This window comes from Callithrix jacchus, chromosome 20, assembly GCF_049354715.1.
Source record: "Callithrix jacchus isolate 240 chromosome 20, calJac240_pri, whole genome shotgun sequence".
Lineage (NCBI taxonomy): Eukaryota > Metazoa > Chordata > Mammalia > Primates > Cebidae > Callithrix > Callithrix jacchus.
This window is the reverse complement of record NC_133521.1, coordinates 4,461,289-4,475,496: the sequence shown is the minus strand read 5'-3', so window position 1 is coordinate 4,475,496 and position 14,208 is coordinate 4,461,289. Positions and strand designations below refer to the sequence as shown.

The following is a 14,208-nucleotide window of genomic DNA, read 5'->3' as shown; positions in this document are numbered from 1 at the left end:
TCTAATTTCTTCTTTTTCATAGAATTTTAAAAATACTTTTATTGTGATAAAATATAACAATTTACTGTTTTAACCATTTATAGATGTACAGTTTAGTGGCATTAAGTATATACATATTGTATTCTTAACCATCACTACCATCCAGTTCCCAAACTGAAACTTATCTTCCCAAACTGAAACTCTGTACCCATTAAACAGTGATTGCCACTTCCTTCTCCCCCATGCCCCAGCAACCACCATTCTACTTTCTCTCTGTGTGAATTTCAGTACTCTAGGTACCTCATATAAATGGAATCATATAATATTTGTCCTTTTGGGTCTGGCTTATTTTACTTAACACAGTGTCCTCAAGGTTTCATCCATGTTGTAACATGCATGAGAATTTCCTTTTTAAGGTTAAATAATATTCCATCGTATGTATATACAGTAACTTGTTTATTCATGCATCCATCAGTGGACACTTTAACCTTTTTGCTATTGTGAATAATGCTGCATGGTATACAAGTATCTGGATCTCTGCTTTCATTTCTGTTGGATATATGCCTAGAAGAATTGCTGGATCACGTTAATTCTATTTTAATTTTTTTGAGGACTCACTTTATTGTTTTCCATAGCAGCGCCACCATTTTACATTTCTACCAGGAATGTACAAATGTTCCAATTTCCCTACATCCTCATCAACACTTATTTTCCGGGTTTGTTTTGCTTTGCTTTTTATAATAATCTAATATTAGAGTATGAAGTGGTATCTTGCTGTAGTTTTGATTTGCATTTTCTTATTGATGTGATATTGAACATCTTTGCATGTACTTGTATATCTTTGGCGAAGTAGCTATTCAAGTCCTTTGCCATTTTTAGATTGAGGATTTTGTTGTTGTTGTTGACTTGGAAGTTCTTTATATATTCTGGATATTAATCTCTTATCTGTTAATTTGGGAATATTTTCTCTCATTCCATGTGTTGCCTTTTCATTCTATTGATAGAGTCTTTTGGTGCACAGAAATTTTTCAATTTTGATGAAGTCCGTTTTGTCTTTTTTTTCTTTTATTGTTTTTGCTTTCAATTTTGGTGTCACATCCAAGAAATTATTGCCAAAATACAATGTCATGAAGCTTTTCCATGATTTTTAAAACGCTTTTAAGATTTTAGTGATTATATTTAGATATTTGATCCATTTTGAGTTATTTTCATGTATGGAGGAAGATAAGGGTCCAGCTTCATTTTTTTTTGGTTTGTTTTGTTTTTTTAAAATTTTTTATTGCATTTTAGGTTTGGGGGTACATGTGCAGAACATGCAAGACAGTTGCATAGGTACACACATGGCAGTGTGTTTTGCTTCCTTTCTCCCCTTCACCCACATTTGGCATTTCTCCCCAGGCAATCCCTCCCCACCTCCCCCTCCTGCTGGCCCTCCTCTTTTCCCCCCAATAGACCCCAGTGTTTAGTACTCCCCTCCCTGTGTCCATGTGTTCTCATTTTTCATCACCCGCCTACGAGTGAGACTATGCGGTGTTTCATTTTCTGTTCTTGTGTCAGTTTGCTGAGAATGATGTTCTCCAGATTCATCCATGTCCCTACAAACGACACAAACTCATCATTTCTGATTGCTGCATAATATTCCATAGTGTATATGTGCCACATTTTCCCAATCCAGTCTATCATCGATGGGCATTTGGGTTGATTCCAGGTCTTTGCTATTGTAAACAGTGCTGCAATGAACATTCGTGTGCATGTGTCCTTATAGTACAACGATTTATAGTCCTTTGGATATATACCCAGTAACGGGATTGCTGGGTCAAATGGAATTTCTATTTCTAAGGCCTTGAGGAATCACCACACTGTCTTCCACAATGGTTGAACTAATTTACACTCCCACCAACCGTGTAAAAGTGTTCCTTTTCCTCCACATCCTCTCCAGCATCTGTTGTCTCCAGACTTTTTAATGATCGCCATTCTAACTGGCGTGAGATGGTATCTCAATGTGGTTTTGATTTGCATCTCTCTGATGACCAGTGACGATGAGCATTTTTTCATATGATTGTTGGCGTCATATATGTCTTCTTTCGTAAAGTGTCTGTTCATATCCTTTGCCCAATTTTGAATGGGCTTGTTTGTTTTTTTCCTGTAAATCTGTTTGAGTTCTTGGTAAATTCTGGATATCAGCCCTTTGTCAGATGGGTAAACTGCAAAAATTTTTTCCCATTCTGTTGGTTGCCGATTCACTCTAGTGACTGTTTCTTTTGCCGTGCAGAAACTGTGGAGTTTCATTAGGTCCCATTTGTCTATTTTGGCTTTTGTTGCCAATGTTTTTGGTGTTTTGTTCATGAAGTCCTTGCCTACTCCTATGTCTTGGATGGTTTTGCCTAGATTTTCCTCTAGGGTTTTTATGGTGCCAGGTCTTATGTTTAAGTCTTTAATCCATCTGGAGTTAATTTTGGTGTAAGGTGTCAGGAAGGGGTCCAGTTTCTGCTTTCTGCACATGGCTAGCCAGTTTTCCCAACACCATTTGTTGAACAGGGAGTCCTTTCCCTATTGCTTGTTTTTGTTGGGTTTATCAAAGATTGTATGGTTGTAGATATGTTGTGTTGCCTCCGATGCCTCTGTTCTGTTCCATTGGTCTATATCTCTGTTTTGGTACCAGTACCATGCTGTTTTGATTACTGTAGCCTTGTAGTATAGTTTGAAATCCGGTAGCGTGATGCCCCCCGCTGTGTTCTTTTTGTTTAGAATTGACTTGGCTATGCGGGCTCTCTTTTGGTTCCATATGAAGTTCATGGTGGTTTTTTCCAGTTCTGTGAAGAAAGTCAATGGTAGCTTGATGGGGATAGCATTGATTCTGTAAATTACTTTGGGCAGTATAGCCATTTTTATGATACTAATTCTTCCTAACCATGAACATGGAATGTTTCTCCATCTGTTTGTGTCCTCTCTGATTTCGTTGAGCAGTGGTTTGTAGTTTTCCTTGAAGAGGTCCCTTACGTTCCTTGTGAGTTGTATTCCAAGGGATTTTATTATTTCTGTAGCAATTGCGAATGGCAGTTCGTTCTTGATTTGGCTTTCTTTAAGTCTGTTATTGGTGTAGAGGAAGGCTTGTGATTTTTGCACATTGATTTTATATCCTGAGACTCTGCTGAAGTTGCTTATCAGTTTCAGGAGTTTTTGGGCTGAGGCGATGGGGTCTTCTAGGTATACTATCATGTCATCTGCAAATAGAGACAATTTGGCTTCCACCTTTCCTATTTGAATACCCTTTATTTCTTTTTCTTGCCTGATTGCTGTGGCTAGAACTTCCAGTACTATATTGAATAGGAGTGGTGAAAGAGGGCATCCTTGTCTAGTGCCAGATTTCAAAGGGAATGCTTCCAGTTTTTGCCCATTAAGTATGATATTGGCTGTTGGTTTGTCATGAATAGCTTTTATTACTTTGAGATGTGTTCCATCGATCCTGAGTTTATTGAGGGTTTTTAGCATAAAGGGCTGTTGAATTTTGTCAAATGCCTTCTCTGCGTCAATTGAGATAATCATGTGGTTTTTGTTTTTGGTTCTGTTTATGTGGTGAATTACGTTTATAGACTTGCGTATGTTGAACCAGCCTTGCATCCCTGGGATGAATCCTGCTTGCCAATATTTTATTGAAGATTTTTGCATCTATGTTCATCATGGATATTGGCCTGAAGTTTTCTTTTCTTGTTGGGTCTCTGCCAGGTTTTGGTATCAGGATGATATTGGTCTCATAGAATGATTTGGGAAGGATTCCTTCTTTTTGGATTATTTGGAATAGTTTCAGAAGGAATGGTACCAGCTCCTCTTTGTGTGTCTGGTAGAATTCAGCTGTGAACCCGTCTGGACCTGGGCTTTTTTGTGTGGTAGGCTCTTAATTGCTGCCTCGACTTCTGACCTTGTTATTGGTCTATTCATAGTTTCAGCTTCCTCCTGGTTTAGGCTTGGGAGGACACAGGAGTCCAGGAATTTATCCATTTCTTCCAGGTTTACTAGTTTATGTGCATAGAGTTGTTTGTAATATTCTCTGATGATGGTTTGAATTTCTGTGGAATCTGTGGTGATTTCCCCTTTATCATTTTTTATTGCATCTATTTGGTTGTTCTCTCTTTTCTTTTTAATCAATCTGGCTAGTGGTCTGTCTATTTTGTTGATCTTTTCAAAAAACCAGCTCTTGGATTTATTGATTTTTTGGAGGGTTTTTTGTGTCTCAATCTCCTTTAGTTCAGCTCTGATCTTAGTTATTTCTTGTCTTCTGCTGGGTTTTGAGTTTTTTTAATCTTGCTCCTCTAGCTCTTTCAGTTTTGACGATAGGGTGTCAATTTTGGATCTCTCCATTCTTCTCATATGGGCACTTATTGCTATATACTTTCCTCTAGAGACTGCTTTAAAGGTGTCCCAGAGGTTCTGGCATGTTGTGTCTTCGTTCTCATTGTTCTCAAAGAACTTCTTTATTTCTGCCTTCATATCATTCTTTATCCAGTCAACATTCAAGAGCCAGTTGTTCAGTTTCCATGAAGCTGTGCGGTTCTGGGTTGGTTTCTGAATTCTGAGTTCTAACTTGATTGCACTATGGTCTGAGAGGCTGTTTGTTATGATTTCAGTTGTTTTGCATTTGCTGAGCAGTGCTTTACTTCCAATTATGTGGTCAATTTTAGAGTAGGTGTGATGTGGTGCTGAGAAGAATGTATATTCTGTGGATTTGGGGTGGAGAGTTCTGTAAATGTCTATCAGGTTTGCTTGCTCCAGGTCTGAGTTCAAGCCCTGGATTCCTTGTTAATTTTCTGTCTGGTTGATCTGTCTAATATTGACAGTGGAGTGTTAAAGTCTCCCACTATTATTGTGTGGGAGTCTAAGTCTCTTTGTATGTCGTTAAGAACTTGCGTTATGTATCCGGGTGCTCCTGTATTGGGTCCATATATGTTTAGGATCATTAGCTCTTCTTGTTGTATTGATCCTTTTACCATTATGTAATGGCCTTCTTTGTCTCTTTTGATCTTTGTTGCTTTAAAGTCTATTTTATCAGAGATGAGAATTGCAACTCCTGCTTTTTTTTGCTCTCCATTTGCTTGGTAAATCTTCCTCCATCCCTTTATTTTGAGCCTTTGTGTGTCCTTGCATGTGAGATGGGTTTCCTGGATACAGCACACTGATGGGTTTTGGATTTTTATCCAATTTGCCAGTCTATGTCTTTTGATTGGTGCATTTAGTTAATTTACATTTAGGGTTAATATTGTTATGTGTGACTTTGATACTGCCATTTTGATGCTAGCTGGCTGTTGTAGATTCTTCATTATGTTGAAGCTCTTTAGCATTTAGTGTGATTTTGGAATGGCTGGTACTGGGTTGTTCCTTTCTATGTGTAGTGCCTCTTTCAGGAGCTCTTGTAAAGCAGGCCTGGTGGTGACAAAATCTCTGAGTACTTTCTTGTTCACAAAGGATTTTATTTTTCCTTCACTTCTGAAGCTCAGTTTGGCTGGATATGAAATTCTGGGTTGAAAGTTCTTTTCTTTAAGGATGTTGAATATTGGCCCCCACTCTCTTCTGGCTTGTAGAGTTTCTGCTGAGAGATCTGTTGTGAGTCTGATGGGCTTCTTTTTGTGGGTGACCCGACCTTTCTCTCTGGCTGCCCTCAGTATTTTCTCCTTCATTTCAACCTTGTTGAATATGATGATTATGTGCCTTGGGGTTGCTCTTCTTGCGGAATATCTTTGTGATGTTCTCTATGTTTCCTGCAATTGAGTGTTGGCCTGTCTTGCTAGGTGGGGGAAATTTTTCTGGATAATGTCCTGAAGAGTATTTTCCAGCTTGGATTTATTCTCTTTGTCACATTCTGGTACGCCTATCAAACGTAGGTTAGGTCTCTTCACATAGTCCCACATTTCTTGGAGACTTTGTTCATTCCTTTTTGCGCTTTTTTCTCTGATCTTGGTTTCTCATTTTATTTCATTGAGTTGATCTTCGACCTCTGATATTCTTTCTTCTGCTTGGTCAATTCGGCTATTGAAACTTGTGCATGTTTCACCAAGTTCTCGTATTGTGTTTTTCAGCTCCTTTAATTCATTCATATTCCTCTCTAAGTTATCCCTTCTTGTTATCATTTTCTCGAATATTTTTTTATATCTTTTTTCAAGGTTCTTAGTTTCTTTGCATTGATTTAAAACATGTTCTTTTAGCTCACAAAAGTTTCTCATTATCCACCTTCTGAAGTCTAATTTTGTCATTTTGTCACAGTTATTCTCCATGCAGCTTTGTTCCCTTTCTGGTGAGGAGTTTTGGTCCTTTCTAGGAGGCGAGGTGTTCTGGTTTCGGGTGTTTTCTTCCTGTTTGCTCTGGTTTCTTCCCATCTTTGTGGATTTATCCACCTGTCGTCTGTGTAGTTGCTGACTTTTCGATTGGGTCTCTGAATGGACACCCAGATTGTTGATGATGAAGTATTTCTGTTACTTGGTTTTCCTTCTACCAGTCTAGCCCCTTCAGTGTATGACTGCTGAGGTCCACTCCAGGCCCTGCTTGTCTGGGGTACTCCTATAGCAGCTGCGGAACAGTAAGGGATGCTACCAGTTTTTTTTTCTGCTATCTTCGTCCCAGAATGATGCCTGCCAAATTTCAGTCTTTTGGATATAGAGGGGTCAGGGAGCTGCTTGAGGAGACAGTCTGTACTTTATAGGAGCTCAAGTGCTGAGCTGTGAGCTCTGTTCATTCAGGGCTGTTAGGCTGCTATGTTTAATTCTGCTGCAACATAACTCATAAAAAAACCCTTCTTTTCTCAGATACTCTGTCTGTGGAGGGTTGGGGCTTTCCTTGTGAGTGTCCGCGCGCTGTCCTGCCCAGCTAGGAGGCGGTCTAGTCACTATTTGCCTGCCGAGGCTCCGCCCTCCTGGTGTGAGGTTTGCCCTGTTGCTGCAGGCTCTGTCCTTCTGCTGCGGTCTCCGCCTTGCTGCCACGGGCTATGCCCTGGCGGAGTCTCTCTATTGTAGCAGGTTGCCTCGGCAACGGCAGGCTGAGTCAGCAATAGGCGTGTACCTCAGTAGGGGCGGTTTGCCTCCGTTATGGCGGGCGCCCCTCCCCCACGGAGCTGCGGCCTCAGGGATCCCCTCCACAGGGGAGCGTTTGGAATTGCTGTTTTGTTTGTCCCACTGTGCTACCCCAAACGCTGTCCCCCTGGAAAATCCTGGGCTGGCTCACTGTCCAAGTCCCGTTCAGTCTCAGGTTCAGCCCTCCCAAGTCTCAGGTTGCCGGCCCAACAGGGCACCCGGAGGAGCGCACTTTGTGCGGAGCGCTGTGTGTCTCCGGCACAGCGTGGGCCGCCGGCTGCGCCAGCCAAAAACCTCTGCCTGGCGTCTCGCGTCTCCTCTATACCTAGGAATTTCCCCATTCTGTGGGCAACAAAGATCTGTCTGGAAATGCGGCCCAGACTCACCCCCTCCGCGCATTGACCGCGAGCTTCAATCCTGGGTTGTTCTCACAGCGCCATCTTGAGTCCTTCCCCAGCTTCATTTTTTTGGTAATTCAAATTATGCTACATTGTGTAGATACTCAGTTTTCCTATTACAACTTGTGGAAGATACCATACTTTACCTTGAATTGTCTCAGAGTCATTGAAAAACTTTGACTGTGTGTATATGTTTATTTCTGAGCTTTATTTTTATTCCTTTGGTCTGTATATTTGTCTTTATGTCAGCACTATACTCTTGATTATTATAGCTTTGTAGTAGGTTTTGAAATCAAGAAGTGTGGGACCTCTAATTTTGAATTTTTTCAAGATTGTTTTGGCTATTTAGAAATCCTTGAGATTTTTCTATTTTGCAAAAATAATCTTATTTTTAATGATAGTCTCCTTTCAGATCTCTCAAGGTATGCATTAGAATGTTTTTGTTTGTTTGTTGAACTACCTTTGTTCTTCCTGTTTTATTTTGACTCTGCTTTCTGCCTTTTATTTTCTTCTTATAGCTAGTAATGCTTAATTGGCTGTTGGTGTCATGTCTACAAATGAAGAACTTGGTTTATCTGTGTTTAATGGATAAGTTTAATGAATATTCTACACTGTTTTAAAGGTCTGTTTTGGGCCAGGCTCAGTGGCTCAAGTCTGTAATCCCAGCACTTTGGGAGGCTGAGGCGGGTGGATCACGAGGTCAAGAGATCGAGACCATCCTGGTCAACATGGTAAAACCCCGTCTCTACTAAAAACACAAAAAATTAGCTGGGCATGGTGGTGCGTGCCTGTAGTCCCAGCTACTCAGGAGGCTGAGGCAGGAGAATTGCCTGAACCCAGGAGGCGGAGGTTGCGGTGAGCCAAGATTGTGCCATTGCGCTCCAGCCTGGGTAACAAGAGTGAAACTCCGTCTCAAAAAAATTAATTAAAAAAAAAATAAATAAATAAAGGTCTATTTTGACAACAGTTCTCTTCAGTGTATAATTGGGAGGAGTTTAGTGGCAGGAGGTGAGCAGGCAGGACACTGGTGAATTCCCATATTGCCAAAATAAAACAGGCTTCATTTTGGTGTGGAATGTGAAATCTCTTACAGTATTTCATTCCTATGAGGAGCTGCCTTTTCCCTATATTATGGAGGTTTGAAGTTCTCTTGCACATTGCTCTATTCTTGAGAGCTTTTCTCTACTTTTTGTCCTGCCCTGGGATTATCCTTGAGAATCCTCCTTTGGGAGGACCAGCCCTCCCTTCTGTAGCAGCCATCACTTATTCCTATTATTGTAGTTTATTTTATTCTTCTTTCTTATCAGAACCATCAGCTTGCCAGTTTGCTGAAATTCTGTAGTTTTGGGGTCATTAATAGTACCCTTTTCTTGTTTCCAGCACCACAGATATATTTTCCTTTTTCCCCTTTTCCTTTTCCCATACTTCTTCTCATTTCAATGGGATTTTGAGAAGGTGGTGAGGTAAATCTGTGTACTATCCAATTTTATTTATTTAACGGCCTGTGTAAGTCATGTTCTAGGTTCTACAAATAAGGTAGGGAAAGGATTCCCAACTTTCATAAAGCTTATATTTAGATAAAGAAGACGTATTGAGCATATAGGTAAATCAATAACAGATTACAACTGTAATTGATTACAGGAAGTAACTTGGGCTGGGAGACTCAGAGCAATGAATGGATATCTGAAGGGAAAAAAAAACCTTGTCTCACGAAGAGCTTTCGGAAGAGAGCTCCAGGCAGAAGAATTAGCAGATACATAGACTCAGCAGAAGAAGGAGCTTGTTTTATTAAAAGAAAGGCACATCTGGAGTGTAGTGAACTAAGTAGTGAGCAGTATGAAACTGGAGAAAGAGGCAAGTGCCAGATCTGTTGGGGATTTGTGGTCTTTGGTAAGGAACTTTGACTTTAAATATGGAGAAAGCTTATGAAGGGCTTTAGAAGGAAGCTAGGCAGTTTGAATTTTTTTTTTTAACATAATATTGGCTGGTATGTAGAGAATAGGTTTGACTGGGATATTGCCCGTGGAGGTGGAGAAAAGTGAAGACATTATGGGTATATTTTACAAGGAGTGCCTGTGGACCTTTGTGATGGTGCAGGAAGCAAGATGAGTCCCAAATAACTACAAATTATTTGACTTGTACATCCAGGTGATGCTGTTTACTAATATGATGAAAGTAGGAGGAGTATCAGATTTGGGAGAGGGAAAATCAAGAGTTATTTTTTGATAAAATATGAAATGCCTTTGAGACTCTCAAGTGATGTTGTCAGGTAGGCAGTCTACCGTTTAGGGAAGAAATCAGAGCAGAAGGTGAACGCTTTGGAGCCATCATAACAATAGTATTTAATGCTGTGGATTTATGAGATGATCTAGGCAAAGTATAAGTAAGACAAGAGGGCTCTGGACAGAATCCTGGGGCTTTGATATTAGGTTGGGAAAGCACCTGGGGAAGTGGCTGGTGACATAAGGAAACTGTGGGAGCCTGAGAATCAAGCGAAATAATTTCAAGGAAAGTGGTAATCATCTTTGTTGAATTTTTGAGAGATGTTGTAATATGATAAGTGAGGTGTCTATTAAGCTTTGAGAACAGGTCTTTGTTGTTTTTGACAATCAGTTTCATTGGGATAGGAACTATACTGGAATAGATTTGATGAGTGAGTGGAAGATGAGAAACTGAAGGCAGAAAGTACAGGCACCTCTTTTGAGAAGTTTGACTTTGAAGAAGTTTGCAGAGCTGAGTGGGTAGCCAGGGGAACAAACCTAAATTCAGTGTTAAGACTTTAATAGGCTTTACTTATCACTATTTCTCTTGACCTTTTTTTTTTAGAAATTCTAAGCATATGCCAGAGTAGACAATGACCAACCCTGCCTCATCCACAATCCTGTTTGCCTTTTCCCTTGCATCATTTTGAAGCAAATCCCATATAATTTCTGTTATAAATATTTCATTATGTTTCTAAAAGATAAACATTAAAAAATAGAAGCACAATGCCATTATAACATAAAAAATTAACAATAATTCTTTAATACCAAATATCCAACTTGTGTTCACATTTTCAGTTTTCTCGTAAATTATCTTAAAGTTTTAAAAACAGATTTTAAATAAAGTCCACAAATTGCATATAGGTGCTATCTCATTTATTTGTTTATCTCTACTATGTTTTTTTGAGACAGAGTCTTGCTCTGTCACCCAGGCCAGAGTGCAGTGGTGCCATCTCAGCTCATTGCAGCCCCCTCCTCCCGGGTTCAAGCAATTCTCATGCCTTGCCCTCCTGGGTAGTTGGGACTATAGGCACATACCACCACCCCTGGCTAATTTGTGTATTTTTAGTAGAGATGGGTTTTATCTTATTGGCTGGGCTGGTCTTGAACTCCTGACCTCAGTTAATCCACCTGCCTCAGCCTCCCAAGATGCTGGATTACAGATGTGAGCTACCATGCTGGGTTAGTTATTTATGGCAGGGTGTCACTCTGTCACCCAGGCTGAGACAGGGTTTTGCCTTGTTGCCCAGGCTAGTCTCAAACTCCTGTCCTCAAGCAGTCCCCTGCCTCAGCCTCCCAAAAGCCTAAAGTGCTTCTGGATTATAGGCATGAGCTATTGAGCCTGGCTAGATAATATCTTTTTTTAACCCTCTTATTATCTATTATTTTCTCTTTCTTTCCTTGCAAGCTAGATGTTGAAGGAGTGGCATCACCTGTCCATTCGTATGTGTTGTTTGTATCCCATGGTGTCGGTTAACATATTCCTTGAATAACTTCTCTTTTTCCTATTAGTTATAAATTAGATCTAAGGGCTGGAGAGATTGGAATTTTTTTTTTTACAAGACTGTTTAGTAGGTAGTGATGTGTACCTCTATCTGGAGGTGCTTAAAGTCTGCTTCTTTTTTTTTTTTTTTGAGACAGAATCTCGCTGTGTCACCCAGGCTGGAGTTCAGTGGTGCTATCTCAGCTCACTCCAACCTCCGCCTTCCAGGTTCTAGTGATTCTCCTGCCTCAGCCTGCCAAATAGCTGGGATTAGACATGTGCCACCACACCCAGCTAATTTTGTATTGTTAGTAGAGACAGTGTTTTGCTTTTGGCCAGGCTGGTGTTGAACTCCTGACCTCAGGTGATCTGCCCACCTTGGCCTCCCAAAGGGCTGGCATTACAGACGTGAGCCACTGTGCTTGGCCTGCTTCTCTCTCTTTTAGTTACGTTAGTACCTGCTGATGTTTAGTGCCTAGAACCTTTAGTTTATTGCAGGTAAAAAGTGGTGATACTCTGATTCTGTCATTCCTTCTTCATTTATTAATGTTAGTATGAGAAACTTCTCTTCGTCTGCGTTTTGGTTACCCGGTGAGTAGCACAGTTTAAATAGAAAAAGCAGAAGAAGTGCTTAGTTCTTTCCCTTTATTTATGTTTTCAAAGTAATGAGTTGGTTCTTTAGTCTCTTCGTATGGTGGCCAAGTAGTTTTTTTTTTTTGAGACAGAGTCTCGCTCTGTCACCTAGGCTGGAGTGTAATGGCATGATCTCGGCTCAATGCAACCTCTCCCTCCCAGGTTCAAGAAGTTGTTCTGCCTCAGCCTCCTGAGTAGCTGGAATTACAGGCATGTGCCATTACACCCGGCTATTTTTTTTTGTATTTTTAGTAGAGATGGGGTTTCACCCTGTTGGTCAGGCTGGTCTCAACTCCTGACCTCTTGATCCACCTGCCTTGGCCTCCCAAAGTGCTGGGATTACAGGCGTGAGCCACTGCGCCTGGCTGTAGTTTTTGTTTTCAATGTTAATGTACTCATATACTTGATATATTTCAATTATTATAGTTATTATTTTTATTGATGCTTGAATTGTTCTGTAATAGTGGGAGCCTCTTCAGGTTAGCCCCAGTCTTAACAAGACCCTGGTTGTCTTCGATAACTTTCTTGAAATCTGGGATAATTAAATGTTCTTGTATTATCCGGTATATGTCTAATTTGAAACTTCAAATTAATTCTCTAAGATATGATATTTGGAGATAATATTGCTATTTTACTTTTAATTTTTTTTACAACAGCCTATTAAGTATACTTATTTTATAGTTTTTCAAATTGTTCCCTTTAGTTCTTGGGATATGAAATTTTCTGTTTCTTTTGCCCTTTTATCACTGTGATTTTAAGTATTTGGGGAATTCTCTTTCTTGCTTTTGAGTGCAGGTATGTGTTAAAGCAAGGTATCAATTTTTTGTTGTTTTGTTTTTTCTTTAAGGTTATTGTTTGTCTTATCCAACAGTTTGATTTGTTTAGAGTGGGAGGATTGGCTTCTTGCACTAATTAAATCACGATATTTAATAAAGGTTCTCTACTGCTATTCCATTTACGGAAAAACATGCTTTTATATCAGAAATTACCTTATCGGTGGCTAAAGTGAAAACTACTCACTTGCCTAGTGGTTTCATATTCGTTATGGATGCTTTCTGTTTGATTTTTATTGTAACCTTAATACATTAGCTCTAAGATCAGTTTTGCTTCTGCATATTTCACGTATTTTAATCTTTAATTCAGGTAGAGGGCAAAAAGGTATGGAATTTTTTTTTCCTTTCTTAATATTTTACTACTTTTAGCTTGGAAACAGGAAGAAAAAGGCAGAAAGCTTGCTATGGAATTGTGTGAACTTATAGAGGCTGAAATTTAAGCTGCCAAATGAAGAAACTTGTTTTCTCTTCCAAGACTCCTCCTACTTCATGTGTTACTGTGATCTGCATTCTACTGAATTTCTTTTCTTCTGATGTGGGTGTGGGGGAGACATATGTGTTATGGTTGTAGTTCAATGAAATATGCCAGGAAGCATATTCTAGTGCAATTTAGAAAGGAAAAGGAAGACAATGAGAACTTGGGCAAACAGTTCTTGCTAAGCCCTGAAATATATCACTTTTATTCATCCATACAGAAAACAAGCATGAGGCCAAGAGGAGGCGAACAGAGAGAGTTAGGAGAGAGAAGATAAATTCTACAGTAAATAAAGGTTTAGAAAACAGAAAGAGGTCTCGAAGTAACAGCCATTCAGATCATATCAGACGAGGAAGAGGAAGACCTAAAAGTGCATCTGCCAAAAAACATGAGGAAGAAAGAGGTATGAATAAACCAAGCAGTTTTTGTTTTTCAAGTATTAAATTGATCTGGGATCTTAATTAGTGAAGAAAGTAGAGACATTGAGCTCCTGGACTTAAAATTTCAACTCATATTTTAGTCTGAAAGCATTTCCTCTATGGTAGATGCTTATTTTTTTTTTTAATCACTGGAATTTAATTCTTATTGGAAACCTAAAGGCTTAGTTAGATAAAATTTACCTTGCTATAAACTGATGATAATGGAGTTCAAAGATAATTTGTATATGACACCCTGGAGAAGCCTATTAAATATGATTGTACCTTTTTTTTTTTTTGGAGACAGGGTCTCACTCTGTGTTGCCCAGGCTGGAATGCAGTGGCAAAGTCATGGCTCACTGCAGTCTCAACCTCCCGGGATCAGGTGATTCTCCCACCTCAGCCTGCTGAGTAGCTGGGACTACAGGTGTGCACCATCATGCCTAGTTAATTTTTTGGGGTTTTGCCCCCAAAAAATTAATATGGAGGTTTTGCCATGTTGCCTAGGCTAGTCTTGAACTTCTGGGCTCAAGTGATCTGCCCTCCTTGGCCTCCCAAAGTGCTGGGACCTGTTTTTTTCTTTTCTTTTCTTTTCTTTTTAAGACAAGTCTGAGTTCTTTTAAGACTTATGTCAAACTGTTAAACTGAACTTTAAAATTACTATGGAAAGTG

General features: G+C 39.7%; 1 protein-coding gene across 3 annotated transcripts in view; it reads left to right on the top strand.

Annotated features, from left to right (window-relative positions):
• C20H16orf87 (chromosome 20 C16orf87 homolog) overlaps positions 1 to 14,208 on the top strand; it is a 38,224-nt gene that overhangs the window by 16,806 nt on the left and 7,210 nt on the right. For 2 of the 3 annotated variants that reach the window (XM_035281732.3, XM_078358162.1), the window contains exon 3: positions 13,341 to 13,523. The exons of the other annotated variant lie outside the window; for it this stretch is intronic. In XM_035281732.3, the coding sequence (XP_035137623.1) occupies positions 13,341 to 13,523 (183 nt within the window). The remainder of the gene's footprint in view (positions 1 to 13,340; positions 13,524 to 14,208) is intronic. 3 annotated transcript variants of the gene reach the window in all.